Raw genomic sequence first — 22,913 nt, forward strand, 5'->3', positions numbered from 1 at the left:
GCCTATATATTTCTTAAAAAAATCCATTTGAAGTTGGCTCTGCAAGATAAAAATAAAGCCTGGCATAGAAACAGAGGCAGAATCCTATGGGCTAGACACATTCAGTAAAGAAAATAAAAACTAACAAAATGAAACTGGGCAACCACTTTAAAGTCCCATGACTTCCAAATAACAGGAAGTACAAGAACGTGTATTATTATTTCTTCAGGAGGAAAAAAGGCAGAAATATTAAAAAAAAAAAAAAATCAGAAAATAATCAGAACACTTTCTGAACTCTTCAAAAATGCTAACAAGTTCTTCTTTCAGAAAAGCATGACTCAGGAATACTGCACCAGAGCGTGTATTGGTCATTCAGATAACGCTAAAAAAACCCAACATAGTGTTAAAAAAACCACAACACCAAAACCCCTGTGTGTCACGTTAGGAAATATGCCACAACTTTTGGCAACTGAAGGAGTACAAAGCCTTTACAAAGTTTTCATAGAATTATGTTTTTCTTCTTACAACATTTACGGAATCTTTTTAATTTATTTAAGAAGGAAAAAAATACACAAAAGCAAAGTATATTTATGTTTAAAACACAATATTGAAGATTAGAAATGTAAGTGTATATGCTAATATAACTATTTTTTCTACTTGCATAACACTATGCTTTATTACCCTACAGTATGTTGGCTACATACTGTTGTGGAAGGTGGCAAAGAGGAGCTACATGAGCATGCGGAGCACACCTGAACGCGATGTAAACAGCACATGGCAATAACGGAATAAGATTGTGAGGCTACAATAACACAGGAATGTATATAAATTAGAGAGGCTGTTAATATGTTTTGGAGGGCTTTAAGGACTTTGTTTAGCTGCTTAAAAGTAGTCGTTCATGATAAAGCAGAACTCCTAGACTGCTTAATGCTTTTGCTTAACGTTGACCTATTCTCTGATTGAAGGCATAAGGAGACTCGGAAAGCCCCAGAGCCAGTTTAAGCCAGGAAAAGGAGATATAGTAACAACTAGCCTAAAAACCAGGAAAGAACCTGCCTAGAGATCAGAGAAAGGACCCAGTGAGAGAGAAGGTGACCCCAAACCCGAATATCACTATTGGGCCAGACTGTGGCGTGAGGGGCAGGGACTTCGATGGTAAGGGCATAATTTGGTGTTTGGGGTCCCTCGCCAAAGGCACCCAGCTCGAGCTGTTTAAACACGTGCAGCATAGATAGACTAAATTACACTTTTTATGTTGAAGGCCTTGATTAGAGGTTCTGCTGTGGGGAATGTAAGGTTGAGCCCGAGGGAAGAGGCAGCACCGACGGCTGAGTGAGTGTCTCTGTGAGTGTGAGAGTGTGAGAGTGTGAGAGTGTGAGAGTGTGGGGGGGGGGGGTCTGAAGGGTCACCCGTCGGCTCACTGGAGTCACCCGCTGCGAAGGGACTCCGGTCCGAGCAGTTACAGTCTCCGGCGCAGTGCCCGTGACTCCTGGTTGGTGTGTGAATGCTCGGGCAGCGGCTTCTCCCTTAACAATACATGTACTAAACCCAAAGGATCAGAAAAGTCCCCCTAAGCAAACACTATCAATCAGTAATATCATTTTTAAGGAAGGAATTAACTAATTTCACAATTCACAATAGTAAATTACTATTACTTACTTACTATACAATTACTGACAATAAGAAAGGCGTATATCCCACAGGGATTATTTCTATTATTTTTCCTTGAAATGTCTTTGTCACACATAAAAGCCTTCTCTAATTTCTCAACATAAGCACAAAACTTGCCCAAAGAAAAATCAAGGTTTGTAATGTGAGAGAAAAAACACTACCACTGTTTCCATTTCTGTTCACTGTAAAAATCTAAAGTGTCTTCAGTAAGCACAATGAGATGCCAAAAGATCTCTCTTAAGCATAATTCCCTACACAGGCTTTTGAAAATCTGATTCTATGCATTACCTGAACAGTTTACAAAATTGTATCAGCTAATGCAGAATGGTTGTGTATTTGAAAGGTATTTGCTTTAAATATTTTAAATTCCTGACACACAGTGAAGACTCGCGATACAAATGTTCAAACTACAACTAGCCACATTTCATAAAGCCAGCCATAAACTTGTTTATAGTTTGTTTATGGTGACTAGGCACAACATACATAAGCAAAGGAACTCTCATAACTTTTTCTGTTCACTTTCTACAAACTGTTTTAGTAAGACCTAGACCCAACTAAAATATAAAACAATATTTAGCCATTTAAAATCACTTATTTTGCAGGCCAAAAAAGACACTGTTGCAATGAAACTCAACCTAGATGCAGCAACAATATAGTATTTGCTATCAAAAGAACTACAAGCTATCACATTTATCAGCAAATGCCTTTCTGTTCATAGTTAAAACTTAGCACGTCATACAAATGTTCAGTGAACTCTGAAATGGCTCACAGTGCATCTAATTCTACCAGCAGCAGCAACAGACCCCTGGGTTTGCCAGCAGGTTCACTAACTCCTGAGCCCATCTGCTGAGGCAAGTTTTCTATGACAAAACATGTGTCCTCTTTCTTTGCTGCTCTCTCCTCTTTTTTGGATAAAGGCATCCTCTGTACAGCTCTAAGAACTGAATTTCTAGACTGCTGTGCTTCCTTCCACCTGAATATGCTGACCTTCAGTTCCTACAGACTGCAAAACATATTCAAACACATTAACGCAAAATGCTACACTGCTTATGCAAGTAGCAACTGTAAAAGTGCAGCTTCAAAGTTCTGAAAGATCTAACAAAAATAACTCTTGAAAAAAATAGGCCATGCATTTAATAGAAAGCAGATAGTCCTAGTAATTCTCACAGAAAACTGAGGGTTTGATGCACTGACAGAGTCTACATGGCTTCATGTTTTCATTTCTAATTCAATAATGACTCTCAAACACAACTAACCTGAAATTCACTGCTATAGCAAAAGACGACAAATATTTACACATTTTTAATACATAAGATACAAACAAAAATAATACATTCAACAAAAGATCTCTCACTGGACTAACCGGAGTGATGGGGACATTCTACTTTTTTTCAGATGCAGGTGCCTACTGACATTACAGCCGTTTGTACTTTTCCAAACAGGGCAATCTGTTCATTTCATTTACTACAAGCTTGTTTTCCACTTTATCCTTATTACCTTTTTTTTTTTTTTTAAATTAACTTCTTTTTTTTTAAATCCCAAATCCAGTAAAAATACACAAAGCAAGAGTCCACTATTGTCGATAAAGACTATTTTGGAACTTAAGTTAAAAAAAATAATTACATAAAAATGCAGTCATTCCTTAAATTCCTTTCTAAATTCCTTAGAAAACTCCAAAATATCAAACAGTTCATATAAACTAGTATGACCTTTTTTTCACCCTTTATGAAAAGTGTCATTTTATAGGGAGAAAAATATTACAACTCCATCACAAAACCTTCGTGTTAAATAATGGAAGCAGATATTTTCATTTCATGTTGGCCACTGAAACACCTCCAAGGCCATACCCCAAAGAAATAATGATCTCCATTTATTAGTCAGCTTACTGTGAGTTTGACTTTAATATTACAGAAGCCTCTATAGACCTCAGGATGTATGGAGTTTCCTCATTTTTGTTTTAATGCATCTGTCTGTTAAAGTTTCCAAAACACTGAATGATTTAGACCTAAACAGACATGCTGGCTTTCATATGGCTTCTTAAGAAAGATAAGTAACTAAAATGGCATTAAAGAAAAATCTCAGACCTTTTGTATTAAATCTGAGGGATCATTTGGCTTCCCTGTTTCTCAAATCCTACCTTTCCCTCAGTCCTTACAGTTATTAAACAGGAAAACCAGGAGAAAATAGTTGTTTGATATTTTACAGCAGCCAAAAAGATTTATTTTTTTTCCCCTCCAGAGAGAGGGAATACAAAACCAATTAAGCTTACCACAACTACTAAACTCTTAACTGAGCAGCACACAAAACATGCTGTTTATAAACTGAGGAAGGAAGACTGTGGTTATGGCTTTTTTCTTTATTTACTTCTGAACAACATGGAAGTCCATTAAAGCTGCGAGAGCCTTTCTCAAATTAGATTAACAAACTAGCATTTATGTCACCTTATTTCAAAATTACTGACTTTTAGACATCTAAGCTTGAAGCAAACACCCCAAGCTCTTCTATAATCAAGACAGAAGTACAAACCACCACAGTGCGATTTATTTGACCTTTCTTCAAAGGAGAGGAACACCTCTCTAGCACTCCTTGTTTTTTTTACGGCTGACTGTCAGGAAGTTCTAGGAACCACCTTTTAGATGACAAAATTAGGAAAAAGAATTCCACCAACACTGTCCAATATTGGTTCCAGATACATTAATTTCAATAACTTACCCTCTACTGTTAGAGTACCCATTTTGGATTCCAAGAAATCAAACAGTGTGCTTGGTGCAGATGGTCTGGCATTTCCTAGCTCTTCTTCATCTTCAGGTCTTATTCGGCCTCTGCCCTTCCCTTTACCTGTAAACATCAAAAGTTATTTGTGAGTGGGGAATACATTAAAAAAAAGTGTACACATTTTTTCATTTGATTTATAAAATGTTTGTATTTTCTATCTTTAAAAAATTCTATCATGGACAAAATAGATACAGACATTTTCCATTTAAGGATATTCAAATCTGTGACTTCAAATTCAAAAATTTTGACAAGAATACAATACACAGAGGTCTGTTCTAAGTACTTGCTTTCAGGTTTGCAATGCATTCTAAATTGCAGGAAAAAACATGCAGATATGCCTATATATACTCTAACTACATTAGTAATCCACCATACACAAATTCCTTTGCTCATAAACACTGTTTTAAAACATTTATTTGCAAATTTTACCTCTAGGTGGTGGTCCCTGAATGGGTTTCTGTTTACTGCTGTTCAGAAGAAAATTTAATGCTGCCTCTAGGCTGTTACTGTTATCCATAAGTGCCTGTCTTGCTGCTTCTTTGCTGAAACCCATCTCTGTTATGTGTCTTAGAGCTTTTTCATCAACCTGAAATAAAAAGTACACACAGAACTAATCATAAGATACAACAGAGACTATAAAACCACCAGATTTTACTTTAATTTTTCATTTTTAACTGAAACACTATTTCATATTTAATTGATGATAAATATTTCAGTATTATATAAAATCTCCACATACGATCTCTCTTAGGTCCAAACAATCGGCTAGTAGAGGCTTTTAAAAATATTATTATGATGATCTTTAATTCATCAGTTTTCAGGTCCAATATTATGTGGTTTCAAGCACAAATTCCCCTAGTCTACCTCTTCCTTTGCTGCACACTGGAGTAGTATGACAGACTGTAATATACTTTCTCCAAGATGAAAGCTAAAAGGAATCTCTCAAAGTAATACTGGTATAAAAACTAGCCATTTGTTCCTATTTGAACCCTTTCACAGCTTTTAGAGACAATACAAACCCAGTTATACAATACTTAAAACATGGAGAAAATATAATCGCTAAAGGTTCTGTAGAAGAAAGCAAATAAATACAAACAATTTACTTCCACAGAAATACAGGCTTTCTTACTCTAAACTGTATAGACCATGATAACAAAAATGGCAAATCAGGAATCACAGAGCATTATTTACAGAAAATAACCTTACATCTGCACTGTACTTTAAAACATTCAGGTGAGAACTGCCTCTTCCAGTGCAGACAGACCTACATGCACTAAACATGAAATGGGACTAGGCCCTGTCTCCTTCTTCATCCCATACCCAACCAAAATGATGCCATTTATCCATCTACTGCAACATCTGTAACCAAATATATTCTTAACTGGAGTCCCATCAACATGAAATTTTGTCTACAGGTACCAAAATAGCCGTATTGTGACCCTCAAAAAAAAAAACAAAAACAAAACCAAAACAAAACACAAAACCAAACACAAAACCAAAACAAAACCCCAACCCAGCAGAATCTAACCTCTAAGATACAGAACCCCTTCCTTCTCCCACTGCTTAAAAGAACGTGAACTTTTATTGCTAGAATGATTTAAATTACAACTGTATGAGAGTTGTATGACAAATAACATTTAGCCCTTCCTCTCCACTGTTTTCCACAGTCTTAAGACTTAATTTCTCCAATCCTCATTTCTCCTGATGTTTTAATACATTCACTTTTTGTCTTAATTCTAGCTACACACTGTGCTCTGGGACAACAGGCATGAGCAAGTCTCCTTTTGGGGGCAGACACACAAAATCAGTGTTTATGGTCACTATCTCAATACAGGTATGTCTCAATACAGATATATCTCCATGCAGTAAGCCAGAAGATATAACAACTCAAATAACCCTCTTAGCTATGCATAAATCACTGTAATGGGCAAGACATGACTTAGCAGCACTTGGCTACAACTCCCACATGCTCAGCAACGTTAACTCCAACGCTTTCACGTAGCCTTTATCCATTCCCAAACTCAACAATACTCTTAACTGTCCAAAGACTGACTACGTAAAGGAATGACAATTTAAAAGGTCTCTGAAGACCAATAGGGCAGAAACATGACCTCAGTGTCTGCAGGGAATCATCATCCCACTTGAGTTTGACTTCAAGTTGCCTAACTAATGTCTTAGGACAGAATATAATAGTTCCTCCTCTGGGCCATTCTCCTAGTTTCTTCTGCATGGCAACTAGGGTCCAGAGAGAAGTACTTCCTCAGCAAATCTGCTTCACTCTTCTCCCCTTTGTAGGTAAGTAGTTGGTTTGGATGAGAAGAGAACTTCTAGCCATTACTGCTGCATCACGTCCTTTCAGCAGTGGAAATTCTGTGCACGACAGCTACATTCAAAGACCAGTGGGAGATGAAGACTCATATATACACTAACTATACTCTCAGCTACAGATTAAAAAAAAATAATCTTGGATAGGTCACAATTTGAGACCTAAGGGAACAGCAATTTCCCATACACAGACTGTTTGAGAAAGGAGGTTGTATCTTAAGTATCTTTGGATGTCAAAAAGTCTCCCTTCAACTTCATTTACATGGCATAAATCTTGCTTCTCCTATACAAAATTGGAAAGACAAAGAAAATTGTAGGACATATCCTATAAGGACTATTAAGAGAGGAGGACGATTGACCTCCGCGATCTATTGTCTATCTATGAATAAACAGGAAAAATTACTTCTTTTTTTCTTGTTTTGTAGGTAAAGATACAGTGCTTCAGGTTTCTCAGAAGGTAACACACCAGATGGATTAAAAACTTTTAACCGTTTCTAAATATACACACAAGTCAACAATATACCCGAGAGCCAACAATCAAACCTACGTGATGTCACAATTCTAAAAAGACAAAACAAATTTGTTACCCATTGCTTTAAGATCTAAAAAGCATTACTTGTAACCAAAGAAGGCTTTCTATATACACTTACTGGGTTCATATTTGCTTCTTCTAAACAGCACCTAGCTATGTTAAATGACATAATACTAAGTTTTGAAAAGTTGGAAGTACTGCCATTTTACAGTGCAATGTAAGACAAATTTCTTGCAGTTCATAGTAAAAATTAGAAAACACAATAATTTAAACAATTACCCAATTTAAATTTTGTGGTGTTTTGTTTCTGTTTGGGGTTTTTTGTTGTTGTTGTTGGGTTTTTTTCTGTTGGTTTTTTTTTTTTGTTTTGGTTTTTTTTAAGTCTATTTAGGTCAAGACACAGTTGTCAAGAATGACAAGGTGTACCACTGGTCCTACACTGGGCAGACGGATGACTAAATGACCTCTTGAGGTCTTTTCAGCCTGTATTTCTAGAATACTGTATTGACATTTCTGAGCACAGTGCTGAAGGCAGCAGTGCTGGAAGCTCTCCTCGCTGCAAGATGACGACACAGACTACATAAAATTGTAACAGGCAGTTACTGTTCCTAAATGTATTTTCTTCTCATTATTTACTTTTACCAAAGATTTAACAAGGTGGAAAATATTTAACAATAAATAAGTCGTATTTTAATACTGGTTTACTGAGTTACTACATTGTTGCAATGCCTCTTTCAGTCTGCCTTCATCACTCAAATTAGAATCATTAATTGTAGGACATATCCTATAAGGACTATTAAGAGAGGAGGACGATTGACCTCCGCGATCTATTGTCTATCTATGAATAAACAGGAAAAATTACTTCTTTTTTTCTTGTTTTGTAGGTAAAGATACAGTGCTTCAGGTTTCTCAGAAGGTAACACACCAGATGGATTAAAATAAATATTAAATTAATTCAGAAGAAAAGCTACATTAAAATATTATTTGATGTATTGAAATTGAAGGATGAAAGTCTTCCTGCCTAAAATGAATTAGTAAATGTTAACACGGAAAACTGTTAAGCTTATTTAAACAAGAAAATAAAACTATACTGTCATGTCCTATACCACATACACTACTATTTTTCTTCTGTGAAAACTTGGTTTTAAATTTTACTGGGTAAGACGACTTTTTTTTTTTTTTTTTTTTTTTTTTTTTACAAAAATCACATTGACACTTGTAACTATCTCAGTAAGGTACAAAAGCACCCTAAGTATTCTAATCAGACTTCAAAATAAATTGAAGGACAGAAAAACCCTTATTCTTTTTTATTTCTGTTACATTTGGGTTTGTGTGTTTTAATAGTACGCGTTTAAGGTTCCATTTAAGTCTTCCACCTTACCAGTTCTCGGTAGACACCTTCATTCTTTCCCTCAGGTTTTGTTATCTTCTCTTTCTGGAACAGTTCCCTGTTTCGATTCCCTCCAGCACTCACACTGAGATTACTTCTGCTGCTACCACCACCTCCTCCAAACGTCTTGGTCTTCAGATAAGCACAAAAATAACATTTCAGTAAACAGAACTTATGAAAATAAGCCTTAATATTTAGCTAGTAGAAAAAGTGCAGTAAATTTGATGCAGCTGTATTTTTATGATTATGCTTTGCATCAACAAATAAAGCACTAATTTACACACACAAAAAAGATTAATTTATTAGGTAGGTATTTTTTTTCACCCTATGCCCAAATGAGACTATAAAAAGGGTAGTTCATTCTAGTTTTTATGACTTATCAAGCAAATTTGAAAAATAAACTAAAAGGAAAACCAATGGAGAACATAAAAACCTGACACATTAGAACTAAAATTCCTAGCTATTCTTTCAGACTGAACGCAGGGAATCATGGGTGTTTGAGAATTGAAAAAAGGAGATGAAAATTGATAACCTGTATTTATTACTTAAATCTCATTAGCTGAATTGTAAAAACCACATTTTTTTAATAGTGGTATCAAATCAAAATCATATCTACAATAAAACATTATGTTACATTTATTAGCTTTATTAAAATAAGACCATACCCATCAATCCAAAAGGACTCTATTTTTGATTCATCTTTTTAAAGATACATGAGTAGAATTATAAGCAGGCAAACATCAGAAAGCATTTGTCATTTAAGAGAAATACTTAAAATACCAAGAAAAGATCAATCACAGTAAGTAAAATGCTGCAACACATGCATTCTAACCTCCTTGCTCTTTGCTACTTCTGCAATAGCAGCTGTTCTTTGCTTTTCAAATTCATCATTGTCCACAACAGTTTTTACAGTATTTGTCATTTGCAGAGTCTTTCTGCGATCAAGCTCTCTGCTATCCACTTGCACGTGAGATGCACATTTCTGAAAATGCAAAAGAAAGTTTTAATTAACTCCTCTGCCTACTCTAATTTGAAAAAAAATAAAGTATTATTCTATTAAAGTAGGACAACTTTATCTAAAGAATATGATGGCAAAAATGTACACCTGGGACATCTAGATGTCTTTGCTGAAAGCATACTCCTCCGGTCCACTAAAAGGGCCAAAAACAATGACTTTTACATTTTAAGCTTATTTCATGATGTAGCTAGTATGCTTCTTGTAAATACCTTTAGCATTTACGAAGGGATTGCATTAGGGCCTACAAGATCTGACTGGAAGAATCAAAGGCTCCACATACTAAATTAAATTTAAAGTTTGAAATTGAGTGGAAAAATGCAAATATAAATTGGCACAACAAAGTGACAGGATCAAAGCAATTTTTTTTTTAAAAACAGGCACATTTTTTAGATGCAAGCCATCATGATCTAAGGTGTTTTGATAGCCTTTATCTAACTGGAACCAAGTCCCCTAGATATCATGATACAGGGTTTATTTTATGAAATGACAAAGGGAAGTATACTATACCTGCCCAAAAGGTACAAAAGGGGGAGGGCCACCTTCTGTTCCAATGTTACTTCTATTGTGTTTTGCTAAACTCTGTAAAAGAAAGTTGTTGATTAATAAATTGCAAACAGAAAACAAATTATATGATAAATGTCTCTATTTCAGAAAGTATACAAAACTTGCAAGATTAACATTTTAAGCATAAAAAATGATATACTTAAAAGCCTGGGGCACTTAACTTAAGGAGAAGGTTGGATGAAGGGCAGGGAGATGAAGAAAATGATGAAAATTTGCAAAATCATGAAGGCAACACACACAACAAATGCAAAAAATGCAGTCATATACCAAAATCTACACTAACAGAGCAAAGCAGCACACAAATAGGCAGCAGATGTTTCTTCACATAGCACCCAGTGAACTTGCTGCCACTAGAGGTTGTGAAGGCATACAGTTTCAGCATGTTTAAGAAGGAATTGGACCAATTCAGCCTAGAGAACGTAAGGTTCAGGGGGATCTTACCAATCTACACAACACCTGAAGGGATACTGTAAAGAAGATGGAGCCAGGCTCTTTTCAGTGGTGCCCAGGGACAGGACAAGAGGCAATAGGCACAAACTGAAACATGGGAGGTTCCCTCCAAACATCAGAAATCACTTTTTTTTTTTTTTTTTTTTTTTACCATGAGGGTGACCGAGCCATGACACATGTTGCCCAGAGAGGTTGTGGAATTTCCATCCTTGGAGATATTCAAAAACTGCCTGGACATTGTCCTGGGCATCTGGCTCCAGGTGGCCCTGCTTGAGCAGGGCAGTTGGACCAGATGATCTCCAGAGGTCCCCTCCAACCTCAACCATTCTGTTAAATTCATGAACCCATGCATAAGCAAATACTGAAAGGATTAGTCAGGACTGTATCCCCTGATAAAACATAATACAACAATTCTGGATGCCAAGGATGTATAACTGCTCAGGCTGTGTGCTCTCCCTAAAAAACATCTCTTTTTGCCACTGTTGGAAACAAAATACTGTGCCACTAGGCAATTTCCCCTACAGCCTTATGAAAAGTACAGTACATATGTTAAATTGATCTGCAGATCTTTGGATCGCAAAGACCGTAACAATTAGTGCTACATAGTATCTATAGAAGTGCTCTAAAGTCCTAGCCGCAATCAGGCAATCAGTGACCTAGACCTGAAAACAAAGCATTCTCAAATAATAAAATTGCATTAAAGTATCTGTTCATAGTTGATACTTTTTTTCTTTCTTTACAAATTGTGATAACAGCAGCAACCTGCAAAAGAATGAAATTCACTGGAATTGACATTTGGTTCCATGTTAATTATTTCATATTACACAGAAATATTTGGTTTCACAAATGGAAGAAGGAAGAACAGGTACTTAATGCTGTTAAAATGCTTCAAAATTGCATTTCCTATAAAGCATCTCTTTTATCATCTTTATTTCTTATTGTCCCTTTTTTCCCCCTGGGACAGTCATGCATGATTACATACATCATTCCCTACTCCTCATTGGCAGAGAAAGTTTTAATTACTCAAGGCTATATGTGACATTTACCTATACATTTATGATGAAAAATTGATTTAATTGTATCATGCGAGTACTGTAGTATAAACATGAATATGCTTTAAGCCATTATACTATCAGAGAATTTCTTAAAATAAAAGATTAATTTGGCTAACTAATACCCAAATCAAAACTTCTGGTCCACTCTTTTCAAGTTAACTACTTTTATTCAGGAACCAAAGACCGTTTCCTAAATCATTTATGGTTGTTAATTCCTTTCAAGGGTGGGGAAAAAAAAAAAATCCTTTCCTCATGCCTTGCAGCAAAAGCCACTGATAAAGTATTCAATAAATTATTCAAAACAAAGCACTTAGAAGTGCAGAAATCATAACATTTTTCTCTTTCAGTTTCTACCAGTTCACTTAAAGTGCTGCCTTAGAATTACAAGCTAACCAAGGGCTGATCACTGTAGCACACTCATACCTTCCTGCATCTATTAACTGAAGCAGCACAGTACAACAGTTATTTCATGGCCAAGCTACTTCGCTTTCCCAGGGTAGGCATTCTAGGTCCAATAAACCCTACACTTTTTTTTTCTTTGGATCTAGAGAAATGTAGGCAGTTCTGGAATGGACTCCAGCACTGAATCAAATTAAAATAAAAATATTTATATGATAAGGTAAGAACTCAAGCATTTGATCATAGTTAATTCCTCGTATCCTGTAATCAGAAAGAACATGCTTAAGTTTAAGGACACACTTATTTTCAAGGAAATCAGAGAAACACATACAAGAAAAAGACTGTTCCAAACTACTGCTCAAACATCTAATTTGACAAATAGCAAAAAAAGCACTTAAAAACTAACTGCGTATTTACTAACATTTATTAACATGGATTTTGAATCATAACGATTTATTACATAAAATTGTTATCCAGAATGAAAGAACGCTGCCTAATGGTAAATAACAGCCTTGACACTTTCTTCTCAGGTAGAACTGTCTGCTGAGAAGTGCTTTGGAAATCAAATTTCACTTTGCACCCAATAAAAAGCAAACTGGCAACAAGAACAATATTTTGTAATTTACAATTAAATTTGCTTGTAGCACAGCACTAACTATCATTTACAACAAAGTTAGTTATAAATGCATTCAGTATGCTTCTTTTATCCTTTCTGCTGTATTTGGATTGTGACATTAAAAAAATATTTTCTAGGGAATCGCTTAAGAAACAAAGGTTTACAATTTAAAACTGAACTCCTAGATATTGTATGCTATTATACCCTCACGCTTCTTTCTAATATGAATTTTGAATGATACATAAAATTACTCCTTTTTCCCATCAGGTAACCTCAATATTTAGCCTGGCCTTCACCAAAATAGAAGAATCATTAGGTATACTAGAGAACTTTATTTTTAGATAATCCATAATTTGACAAATTCTATGTTTTAAAAATACAAGGGCCTACCAGTCTCACCAATCATCTCAGCAAAATTTGCTTCAGCCTTCACTTACATATCATCTGATATTTTGATTAATAGCAATACAAAGTACTTTTCCTTCATAAGAAGGGTAGCAGCAATATCTCACAGATACTGATTCTCACCGATTGAAACACCAGTCACCACCAGAACACTAGGAACACTATTAAGTAATAATTATTTGGAACTGTATTCTCACATAAAGAAGCCCATGACACATAACCTCATATTTCCAAATAGTCTAGAAAAAAGATCACACAGTAACATTCTCATTTACTCCCTACTTACTTATTTACTGTCACTCAAACAGCAACACTCAAAAAAAATTGAAATTTCCTGGCAAGAACTACCTTATGACAAAATTGAATGCTACAAGGAATACCGCATTTATTCCACATGCAGTGTGATAATACTGCATTCATTCCACACACACGATATTTGTAGTGCAAGTCTTTCATTACTAAAACTTGATTGCTTTCGGGAGGAATTTCAAACAACATTCTGAATGGAACAAAACAGTAATGCAACTATGCAACTAGAAGCTGACATGTAGGTGCAAGGGCAATAATTTAAAACAGGATAAACAACTTCAATTCTAACGTTTTGTAATATTATTTGACTTAATAGCACTAGCTTATTTCATCGTCTACACAAGAAGCCTAATTAACAATTCACAGACACTGTAGCAGAGAGAAAAAAAACTGGCTTCAAAACAAGTAATTTGAAATAGTCACACAAATACAAGTTTTCTGTCATTTTATGCAAACACAGTTCAGCATTTGATTTAAGCTTCAGTGGCAAGATTAGACAAGGAGAGGCAACGTCCTCATTCAAAAATCTTTGAGAGTTGACAATCTTGCTTATTTGTCAACTGTCCTCTTCTGTAAAGCTTTCTGAACAGGACAGAAACATTGAGTTCACGAGGAAACTGCTATCAAAGTAGCATCTGGCTTCTATAGACTTGTTTGAGCCCTATCTGTCTAGCTGTCAGTCCAGATACAGAACTGGAACTACGATTTCCAGTGGTCATGGTTCACCTGTCTAGACTGATTTCATGTCACCCACAGCTTTTCTGACATGGCCACGTTCACGCTGGGAACTTGATCGTGTGCTGTTAACTGGTCAACAAGAAAAACAAAAGGATACTCTGGCAAACCGCAGGATGGAACCAGAGAATTGAGGGGATAGCAAGAGGCAATAGTTAACTTTCTATACTTCATCTTCTCAGAGCAAATCAGTGAAAACTTAGTTACCTCTCTTTTAAACATATCACATAAAGCCAACAGAACTGGCTAAAAAATGCTGAAAGTTTTTGTAGTCAGCAGCACGCCAATGGTTATTAAATGGTTTGCTATCTTGTAAACAGAACATGTTCCGAGTTACTTCTTGACATTGACCTCAAAAACAAATTAATATTTATAAAGCAACATTTACTTGCTGAAGCCCAGACAGAAGAAACATGAAAACAGACTGTCCAAAACCACCAAGAAAGCTAACCGATTTTATTGACCCTTCTCTTACAAATTAGATGGCATTCTTAAGAACGTGTTAGTTCTATGTGTCTCTCCTGCGTCCCCAATCTTAAAACTTAGTGTTTTTTAACTGGAGAGAGGACTGACAAGACTATACTAAATATGAATAAAAATGATAAAACGGGATGTTTTTGCTGTTGGCCTCAGAACCTTCTTTTTAATCAAATAGGCAGCTTCATTTAAAACCCGTCATGTTTTTAAAAAACTATTTTCAATTATAAAAGCACAAAAAGGATGCCAAACAGAAGCAACTAGAATGGACACTGTGTAACTCAAACGTTCAAATAAATTTTGGCCCGGTTTGCTCAGATCTATAAAATGCAAACAAACACCAAAGGTTAGCCATAACAAAAACAACTGTGCCGAAGTTGGCATCAGCAACAATAAAAGAAGTACTTTACACAGAAATGACCATTGTGTTCATAAGCAGCTACTCTGTTTCAGAGACACGGATGTAGAAATATAGAGCTATGTGTGGCAGTAGTAGTGATAGTTGATCTGGCAAGTATTTGGGACTGTTGGTAGCAGGGTCACAACTTCCTGCCCTAGGAACTGCCACTCATTTGTGAGCAAGTGTACGAAAAAGTCTTTCTGCAGCAACTTCTGTTCTATTGGGACAGAAACCAGGCTAAAACAGAGTAAAGGGGCTTACAAGTATTTGTGGCTTGTAGAAAGATTTTAAAACCTCCTATTTGTCTTTCTAATCACAAACCTACCTAAAGCACTGATGAAATCTGCAATAGAGAATTCATACTTAAGGTTACCAACTTCTATGCTTTCCGTACACTTACCACATTTTTTTTGCCTCAAAAATATACAGTCTGCAGATGGTAGTTGTAAAAGGCATCATTCTGTAATATTGTGGTACCAAATACACTGTTTAGGAAAGCAACAACCCGTGACTGCACTAAAATAAGTTTAATACATTTGTTTAATATTTTCAATCCCTGCAGACTACGAAAGGAATCAGGTCCCATGCAAAGATCGCTTATAATTTCTTCATTTACAAAATCATACATAAGACCTATTTATATATATTTGCCTGCATCCCTAAAAATATTGGGACAGTAAAGTTTTAAAAGCTTATCATATGAAAGTTCACAGTCAACACATTAAGCTTGATGTCATTAAATGTAATATGCATCCTGTAAGACAAGCATTTTGAGTGGTGTTACCTCACCCTTTGTAATTCCCACTTTTCTATAAGATGCTCCACTTCACCCCCGAGAACTGCTGTGTTACTGTCATCCAACAGCAAGAATCCATTTTTCACTTCAACAATTCCTGAAAGCTTAATTTTTGTTCCAGGTGGAGTGTTCAGACTAGAAGCAGAAACAAAGCCAAATATTTCAAATACGTTTATTAATATTCTGCCACCAAAAACATATAAAACTCTACTCTTATTACACTTCCAACAATGTTGTATTTCATAATAAAAAATTAGCATCAAAAACTTTTGCAATAATTCCTTCAGTATGAACAGTACTTTTCAATAGCTTTATTGGAACACTTCCCATTCATTACACAAAAATGCCATATTGCAAATTAGATTCTAACAGAGATGAATGTTTGCAAATTGTCTGTTTGGTTAAAATCCAATTTAACAGTACCACACTAAGGATGTGATTTGTTTAGACTAACATAAGATATCTCAGAGTCAGTCGCCTAAGAATAAGTTCCTCATCCTAGGATGTATTTATAGCTAATAAATAGAGTATCTCCAGATGGTTAATCATCTCATTTGTTTTACACATTTAACTTAGGAGAAAACAAAGAGCTATTAGAAAAGAAGCTTTCTATACATTACTAACAGCCAGGACTGTACCAGAATAAATATAAAACACATGCATCTTGTAGTGCTGCTTCTCTCGTTAATCCATCATTTAAAAACATATGGATGCTCTCTGTGGTCAACTCCCACAAGGAGGTACCTTACCTTTTTTCATGTGAATCTACCCTGTGAAAAACAACAGCAGATGCATAAAAGAATCATGCATCTCCAATCCGTAATTGAAAGATATGACAAGCAGCACAATCTGGAAACTGATTTTTCTTGTGAGAAACAGGACAGAGTCAGTTATAACCTTTCAGCTGAGACACAATACCCTCTTTAAAATATGCTAAAGCTATTGTTGCAATCACAGGACCATACCACATGGTAAAGAACATTCACAGTGGAGTCAGCCAATTTCAGCACTAGTAGCATTAACCTTAGCAATATTCATGGATTTTCAGTATTGTTCTGATAAAAGCAAAGAAAATGACATCAGAAAAAATAGACAAGAAATATGGCAAAAACCGAAAATTATGCAAAGGGGGGGGTGAGGGGTAAATGGAAACCCCAGTCATGAAGAACTTCTTTTTTAAAAGAAAACTGTGATTTTTATTTAATCATTTATTTAAAGAAACACTATGTATTGAAGCAGCATATTATTCCAGGTTAATAGCCCAACTTCAAACCTGAAACAACCACATACAACACAAATCAAATTTTCATACAATGTTACTTGAAAAGAAGAGCTCCCATCATCAACTACAGTGATGAGTTCTCTGACATTTTTGAGATTTTATCTAAAAGCTTTCAAGCCTGTTTGCCTTCTGTTTCTGCTCTCTATATTCATGTTGGAATATGATACTCGAAGTTCTGTTGGCTCAAGCTAAAATTAAAATATCATTAAGTGTTCTCCCTTTTAAGAGAGCATCACTCTAAACTGCAAGCTGGCTCCTGCTCAGGAGCAGTTTAATAGTAAAAGATGACATTCAAAAATGATGTATATACCTACATCTAACTGTTGCAGCTAGCAGAGAAAGAGAGAGGAAGAAGGTATTTTTTAAATCAGAGTAATCTGAACTGGAGTGAAAAGCAAAGCACACCATGACTCCAGAGACTAAACACAAATTTTCAGTATCTTCATAACCAAACACACAAAAAATCCTCGTGTTAAACAGTAATTAGCTCTCTTACCCTTCATACGTAACTGAAGGCTATTTACTAATTCAATCCAAGTTAAAGTCTTGCCCATGGTAAAGCAGTACTAGTTGCATTAAGTTAGGTGTGTCAGGCCTGTGATATTCCTGCTACCAAAGTCAAGCAAAAGACCCGCTACTACTAAAAATTGGGAATTTGGCTCAAGTTTGCACACACCCAAAATGCTGCATGCCATGTCAACTCCAACTCGGTAGACGGCTGCCAAAATCCACTTTCTTCCATTACGTACTTCAGCATAAACGGTATTGTAAATTACATTCATACACACCTTTGCATGCTGAATTTAAGGTTCTCTTTTATATACAAAATTTGAGAAGGAAGCCTGTTTTGTCAAGCAATTTTTCCATATATTACTAAGGACACTTCCGTTATTTTAAGGACATTTAAGCAGCAAAGCAAAACTTTGAAAATAAAGTTGTGTTCACCTTATTTTTGACATGCTACTGTATTCTATAGCTGTGCAGCTTGTGTGTCCATCGGTCATCTGTAAACGTAACATTCTGGGAGCAGCCTGAGATTCTTCATTATCCTTTGGTGCAGCAACATTGCGTATTTTCTGTATTTGCAGAACACATGGCCCTTCCAGCTATATATGCAAAACAGAAAAGACAAAACTGTTAACACCATTAAGCAAACACACTGTAATATCTAGACACACTAACAGATGCCCCCAGGCAAAGGAAAGTGTAATTTGATCAGGCAGTCATGTTCAATTTCTATCACTCATGTACTGTATGTTCTAAAGCATGATAAAAATGGCTTCTTCAGAGAAACAGTTGTGATGCTGCATACATCTCTGCGATACCAATTATGGAAAAGAAGTGAATGAAAAGGCAGGGGGGACACACGGACGAAACAAAACCACCAATATTGTCACTTCCAACATACTATGGAGTTCCGGATAAGATTTCACACGCTGTGCCGCAGGGTCTCATCGACAAAGTGTTCTAAAGAAAAAAAAAACACCTTCGAAGACTATCTAGTTGTATCAAGAGTACATTTCAAGTGCAACCGCTTTATAAACACTAACTAGAAACACAGCTTCTTCAAACAGAGGTGCAATCAGAACATAACAACCTCAAGAGACATCGCTATCTGTTGGTTACCTAAAAATGCAGCATATCCTCCTATACACTTCACAGTTTATGTTACAATAAAAAAACAAAATAAAACAAAAAACCCTGAAAAACAAAAAAACCAACCTGAAACCAACCAACCAAACCACTTCATCACATTTCAGTTATAGCTGAGTACACAGTCATTTTGATCTCTCTAAGAAATAAAAATGAATAATCAGTTGCCGCTCAACTGATCTTGAGCGCCTACAAGACAGCAGAAAAGATGAAAAAGTGTACATTTCATCAGCTTCTTCCCTTTCAGAAACAGAACAGGTAGCCCAGAAGAACACAAAATGAGAGCAGGTAACCAGGAGGTAAATATGTAAAAAGAAAAGAGAAATTAATAAATAAAATAGAAGCAGTGAAACTAGATAAATTAGAAGATGAGGAAACAGGAACTTTAAGATGAGAACAAAAGAGAAAGGAAAGTACTTCGGAGTAGCAACAAAGCACAAAATTGTACTAAGAGGGGGAAAACGGACACTAAAAAGAGCAAAAGCAGCACCCCATGAAGTTCACTTCCTAAATGGTTTTGTGATCTTGAGACAACAGCTGGTAATATAAACTAAATTTTCTACGCAATTTTCCTATTCTTGACACTTCCAAATAAATTTAAAATTTGCAGGCACCTGCATTGTTTATGACTTCAAATCAAACCATGGAAAATACAGTATCTGGGATGGAGGATTTCTCAAAAGCTGAAGAAGTTGTTTATTTGGAATCTACTGAAACTTGAAGCTTTCTTATCTTTTTTCTTCAATACTGAATGTTTGAAGAAAAGAGCATAAGTAAGAACAACAATATTTTCAGCAAATGCTGACTGAACCTTATTTCTTTCAGTAACAATTAAAAGACTAATTCTGTTTCTCATACAAATGGAAATTTTTTCCCTTTATTTCAACAGAAGAAAACTGGATAATCTAATGTATAGTATGAAAACAAGTTCCCCTCCTCTATCAGTTAACTACAGCAAAGAAGCCACAAAAAAAAAAAAATTTCTCAAGTTTTTGTACGAATGATTCTTTCTATAGTAGTTAATCAAACACAGTGCCACACTCATGTGTTGCTTCAACGGAAGTCTACGCTTGTCATAAATTAATGCTAACAGTTTTTAACATTATACGATGTTTTCAAAGTAAAGATGAAGAAACACTAGTCAACTAAGAAGCATTTCTGGTTAACCACAACTAGCTTTGTCAATCAGCTGAATAGTAGCTTTACTGTGATGGCAATTTCTTTCAGAGATGTTGAGCAAATTCTAGTTCTAAGTACTTGGTTTTGGTTTTAAACAATTGTTTGGTAGATCCTTCAAAAAAATTGGAGTGCAAAGAAATGAGGGCTAGGCTAACTAGAAATATACATGCCAATATGTTCAGGGTTTTGTGCCTACAGTGTCAAGCATACACTATAATAAAGCAGAGCTGCACATCTGTTGAGCTTGGACAATAGTGTCTGCTGCTTTAATGAAGAAAATTACCTGTCACTTCAGAAAACAGGTGCAAAAGAGGAATGGAAGCATGTACTTTTCACAAATACACACCACATTAACACCACAATTATTTTTATGGACTTAATCAAGACTTTAGAGCATCCACATCTCCCAGTTCCAGTTCAGCTTATTTCCCCTCTCATCACATAAAACAAGCAAAGGAGAAAATGACAGGAGAAAAGAAAATCAGTCTTCCTGCAGAACAACGACAACCAACACCGGATTCCAGCTGAAACCAGATGAAAGAGAAAACATTTCAAGACATCAGCTAAATCAATTTAATTATTTCTAAAAATGGACAATATGTTCGGCTTGCTCTAATCACAAGTTCTTTCTTTCAACACTTCTACAGCCTCTACTCTTTAAAAAAGGGAACTGCAATTTGACAAAACTGTAGTAATATCTGGAATGAAAGGATACATGTTTTGTAAAGATTAATGGCTTTGTAAACATTTGTACATTTTACCACACTTTGTAAAGGTTAGTGGCTATTCAGCATAAGAAACAGATGAGAGGGTGAAAAGTAATACATTAAATACACAGATACAGAAACCCTATCAAACAGCCCACAATGGAGACGGTAGCAAAGTCCAGAACTCTTAAAACACTGACTGATGGGCCACTGTAGTGTAACTCAATGGCCCATCACGTCCAACCTTTCCATGGATCTCGTGGAAAAGACCAAACTTATAACAGGATGGACATGAAGGGCCACGGAGATGATTAAGGGACTGGAACATCTCTCTTATGAGGAAAGGATGAGAGAACTGGGACTGTTCAGCCTGGAGAATGACAATGGGCACAAAGTGAAACACTGGAGGCTCCATCTGAACATGAAGAAAAACTCTTTTACTGTGAGGGTAATCGAGCACTAGAACAGGCTGCCCAGGGAGGCTGTAGAATCACCATCTTAGAAGATACTGAAAAGTCATCTGGACATAGTCCTGGGCACCCAGCTCTAGGTGGCCCTGCTTGAGCAGGGGCGTTGGACCAGATGGCCTCATCTGGTCCCTTCCAGCCTCAACCACTCTGTGATCCTGTATCTGTTTTCTTGTATACAATCCCATATTATTATTTAGGTAATGCCTTCATTCTTGGGTTTCATATAGTACAGTTGTAGCTTGCTCTCTCCAGAAGCATTTACGAAGTGGACAAGCAACTGCACACGTTAAGGCTAGAATGCTATGAAAAGCGGTGCAGATGATTTTAATTTAAAAAAAAAGAAAAACAAAAAACAAAACCCAAACCCCAAAACACTTAAAGAAGAGAAAAAATTAGAAAAATAAAGAAATTGCATTTTATGTGCCGTAGTAGTATAAACAGCTTTCAGTGATTAGAGTCTAAAGGATGCAAATAAGAGTACACAACACAGGCTAAATGAGTTTAGGAAGGAAGACTAGCTTTATCTGTCATTAATCCCGTAATTAACACTCTGCCTACTTTTTCAAGGTGAAAAATATAAGAACAATATCTTATACTGTATAATGGCATTAAAATATTCATACTGTAGGTTTTACATTAACGCATGGGAAAACTACTGGGTAAGTCAGAATCTGAAATTTGAAACGGCAGAAAGAAGCATAAAAGGAATGACTGAAAATGAAAGTTTAATAAAAAGTTATTGAGACATACCACATCCCACTCCTTTATCCACAAAACTTATCAGTGTTAATTCAAGAACACACATGACTTGGAAAGAAAAAAAACAAATAAAAACCAAACAAAAAACCCAAAGTGCACAAATATCCACACTATCTTATACATAGAATATACTCAGGTCTTTCTGGACATAGTTTAAATTAACTAAAACATCATTCGCTCATGTGCAGTTAACTTATAGGCTTCCTCAATATGAAGAAACAATTCTAATACTTATATCATGTCATGTTCAGAAAAAAAAAAATTCTGAAATACTAACTCTACACATTGAGTGGAGGGGAATAACTGATCAACACTGGAGATACTATCTATCTACAACAAAACAATAGCCTTTCCAGCACATCCGGAAAGTCAGTAAAACTGTTTTGTATCTATGCTCTTCAAACAGTGCTTACACCTGCCTCAATGTCTGCCAATTAAGACATTACTGCTCACAAACAGGGATTAAACCACTACTGCCATCCTCTGAATGAGAGGAGATGCTCCAGATCAAGCTAGGGTGTCAAAATATCTAGAAGCATAATTGCCAATGTGATCAAGGTAGAAAATAGTGTTCTAATAAATCAATCTCTTCAGATCCCTAAGTTAGAGACAGAATTTCAAACAATGCCTAACGGCTGCCTAATAATTTTCAACAAGTTTTGCAATATAGCAACTAGACTATTCTACTCTTTTCAAGACTTTTAGTGCACCGTCTTCCTAGAGGCATTCCTTTGACACAAACTGGTCTGAAACCAAATACTAGTTGGCTTCTCACAAAGATTTAGCTCATTTTATCTAACACTGTATACTTTTTCTCAAAAATATGGAAGTAATCATGCCTTTTTAAGAGCTCCTGAAATAGATGTTAGGAGCTAAAAACACAATCAAAACACTGATGAAGGTGAAGAGCTCAAGGCCCACAGCTTACCTAAGGCTGCCAAACAGCAATTTCTAAAAAGACTATGAC

At 35.8% G+C, this 22,913-nt stretch overlaps 1 protein-coding gene across 2 annotated transcripts in view; it reads right to left on the minus strand.

The window, feature by feature from the left end:
• TDRD3 (tudor domain containing 3) overlaps nucleotides 1–22,913 on the minus strand; it is a 110,455-nt gene that overhangs the window by 36,849 nt on the left and 50,693 nt on the right. For both annotated transcript variants that reach the window (XM_069802600.1, XM_069802601.1), the window contains 7 exons: nucleotides 18,124–18,284; nucleotides 15,890–16,031; nucleotides 10,198–10,269; nucleotides 9,505–9,654; nucleotides 8,664–8,804; nucleotides 4,855–5,011; nucleotides 4,363–4,488 (listed from right to left, as the gene is read on the minus strand). In XM_069802600.1, the coding sequence (XP_069658701.1) occupies nucleotides 4,363–4,488; nucleotides 4,855–5,011; nucleotides 8,664–8,804; nucleotides 9,505–9,654; nucleotides 10,198–10,269; nucleotides 15,890–16,031; nucleotides 18,124–18,284 (949 nt within the window). The remainder of the gene's footprint in view (nucleotides 1–4,362; nucleotides 4,489–4,854; nucleotides 5,012–8,663; nucleotides 8,805–9,504; nucleotides 9,655–10,197; nucleotides 10,270–15,889; nucleotides 16,032–18,123; nucleotides 18,285–22,913) is intronic.

Source organism: Haliaeetus albicilla, chromosome 15 (assembly GCF_947461875.1).
Source record: "Haliaeetus albicilla chromosome 15, bHalAlb1.1, whole genome shotgun sequence".
Taxonomy (NCBI): Eukaryota; Metazoa; Chordata; class Aves; order Accipitriformes; family Accipitridae; genus Haliaeetus; species Haliaeetus albicilla.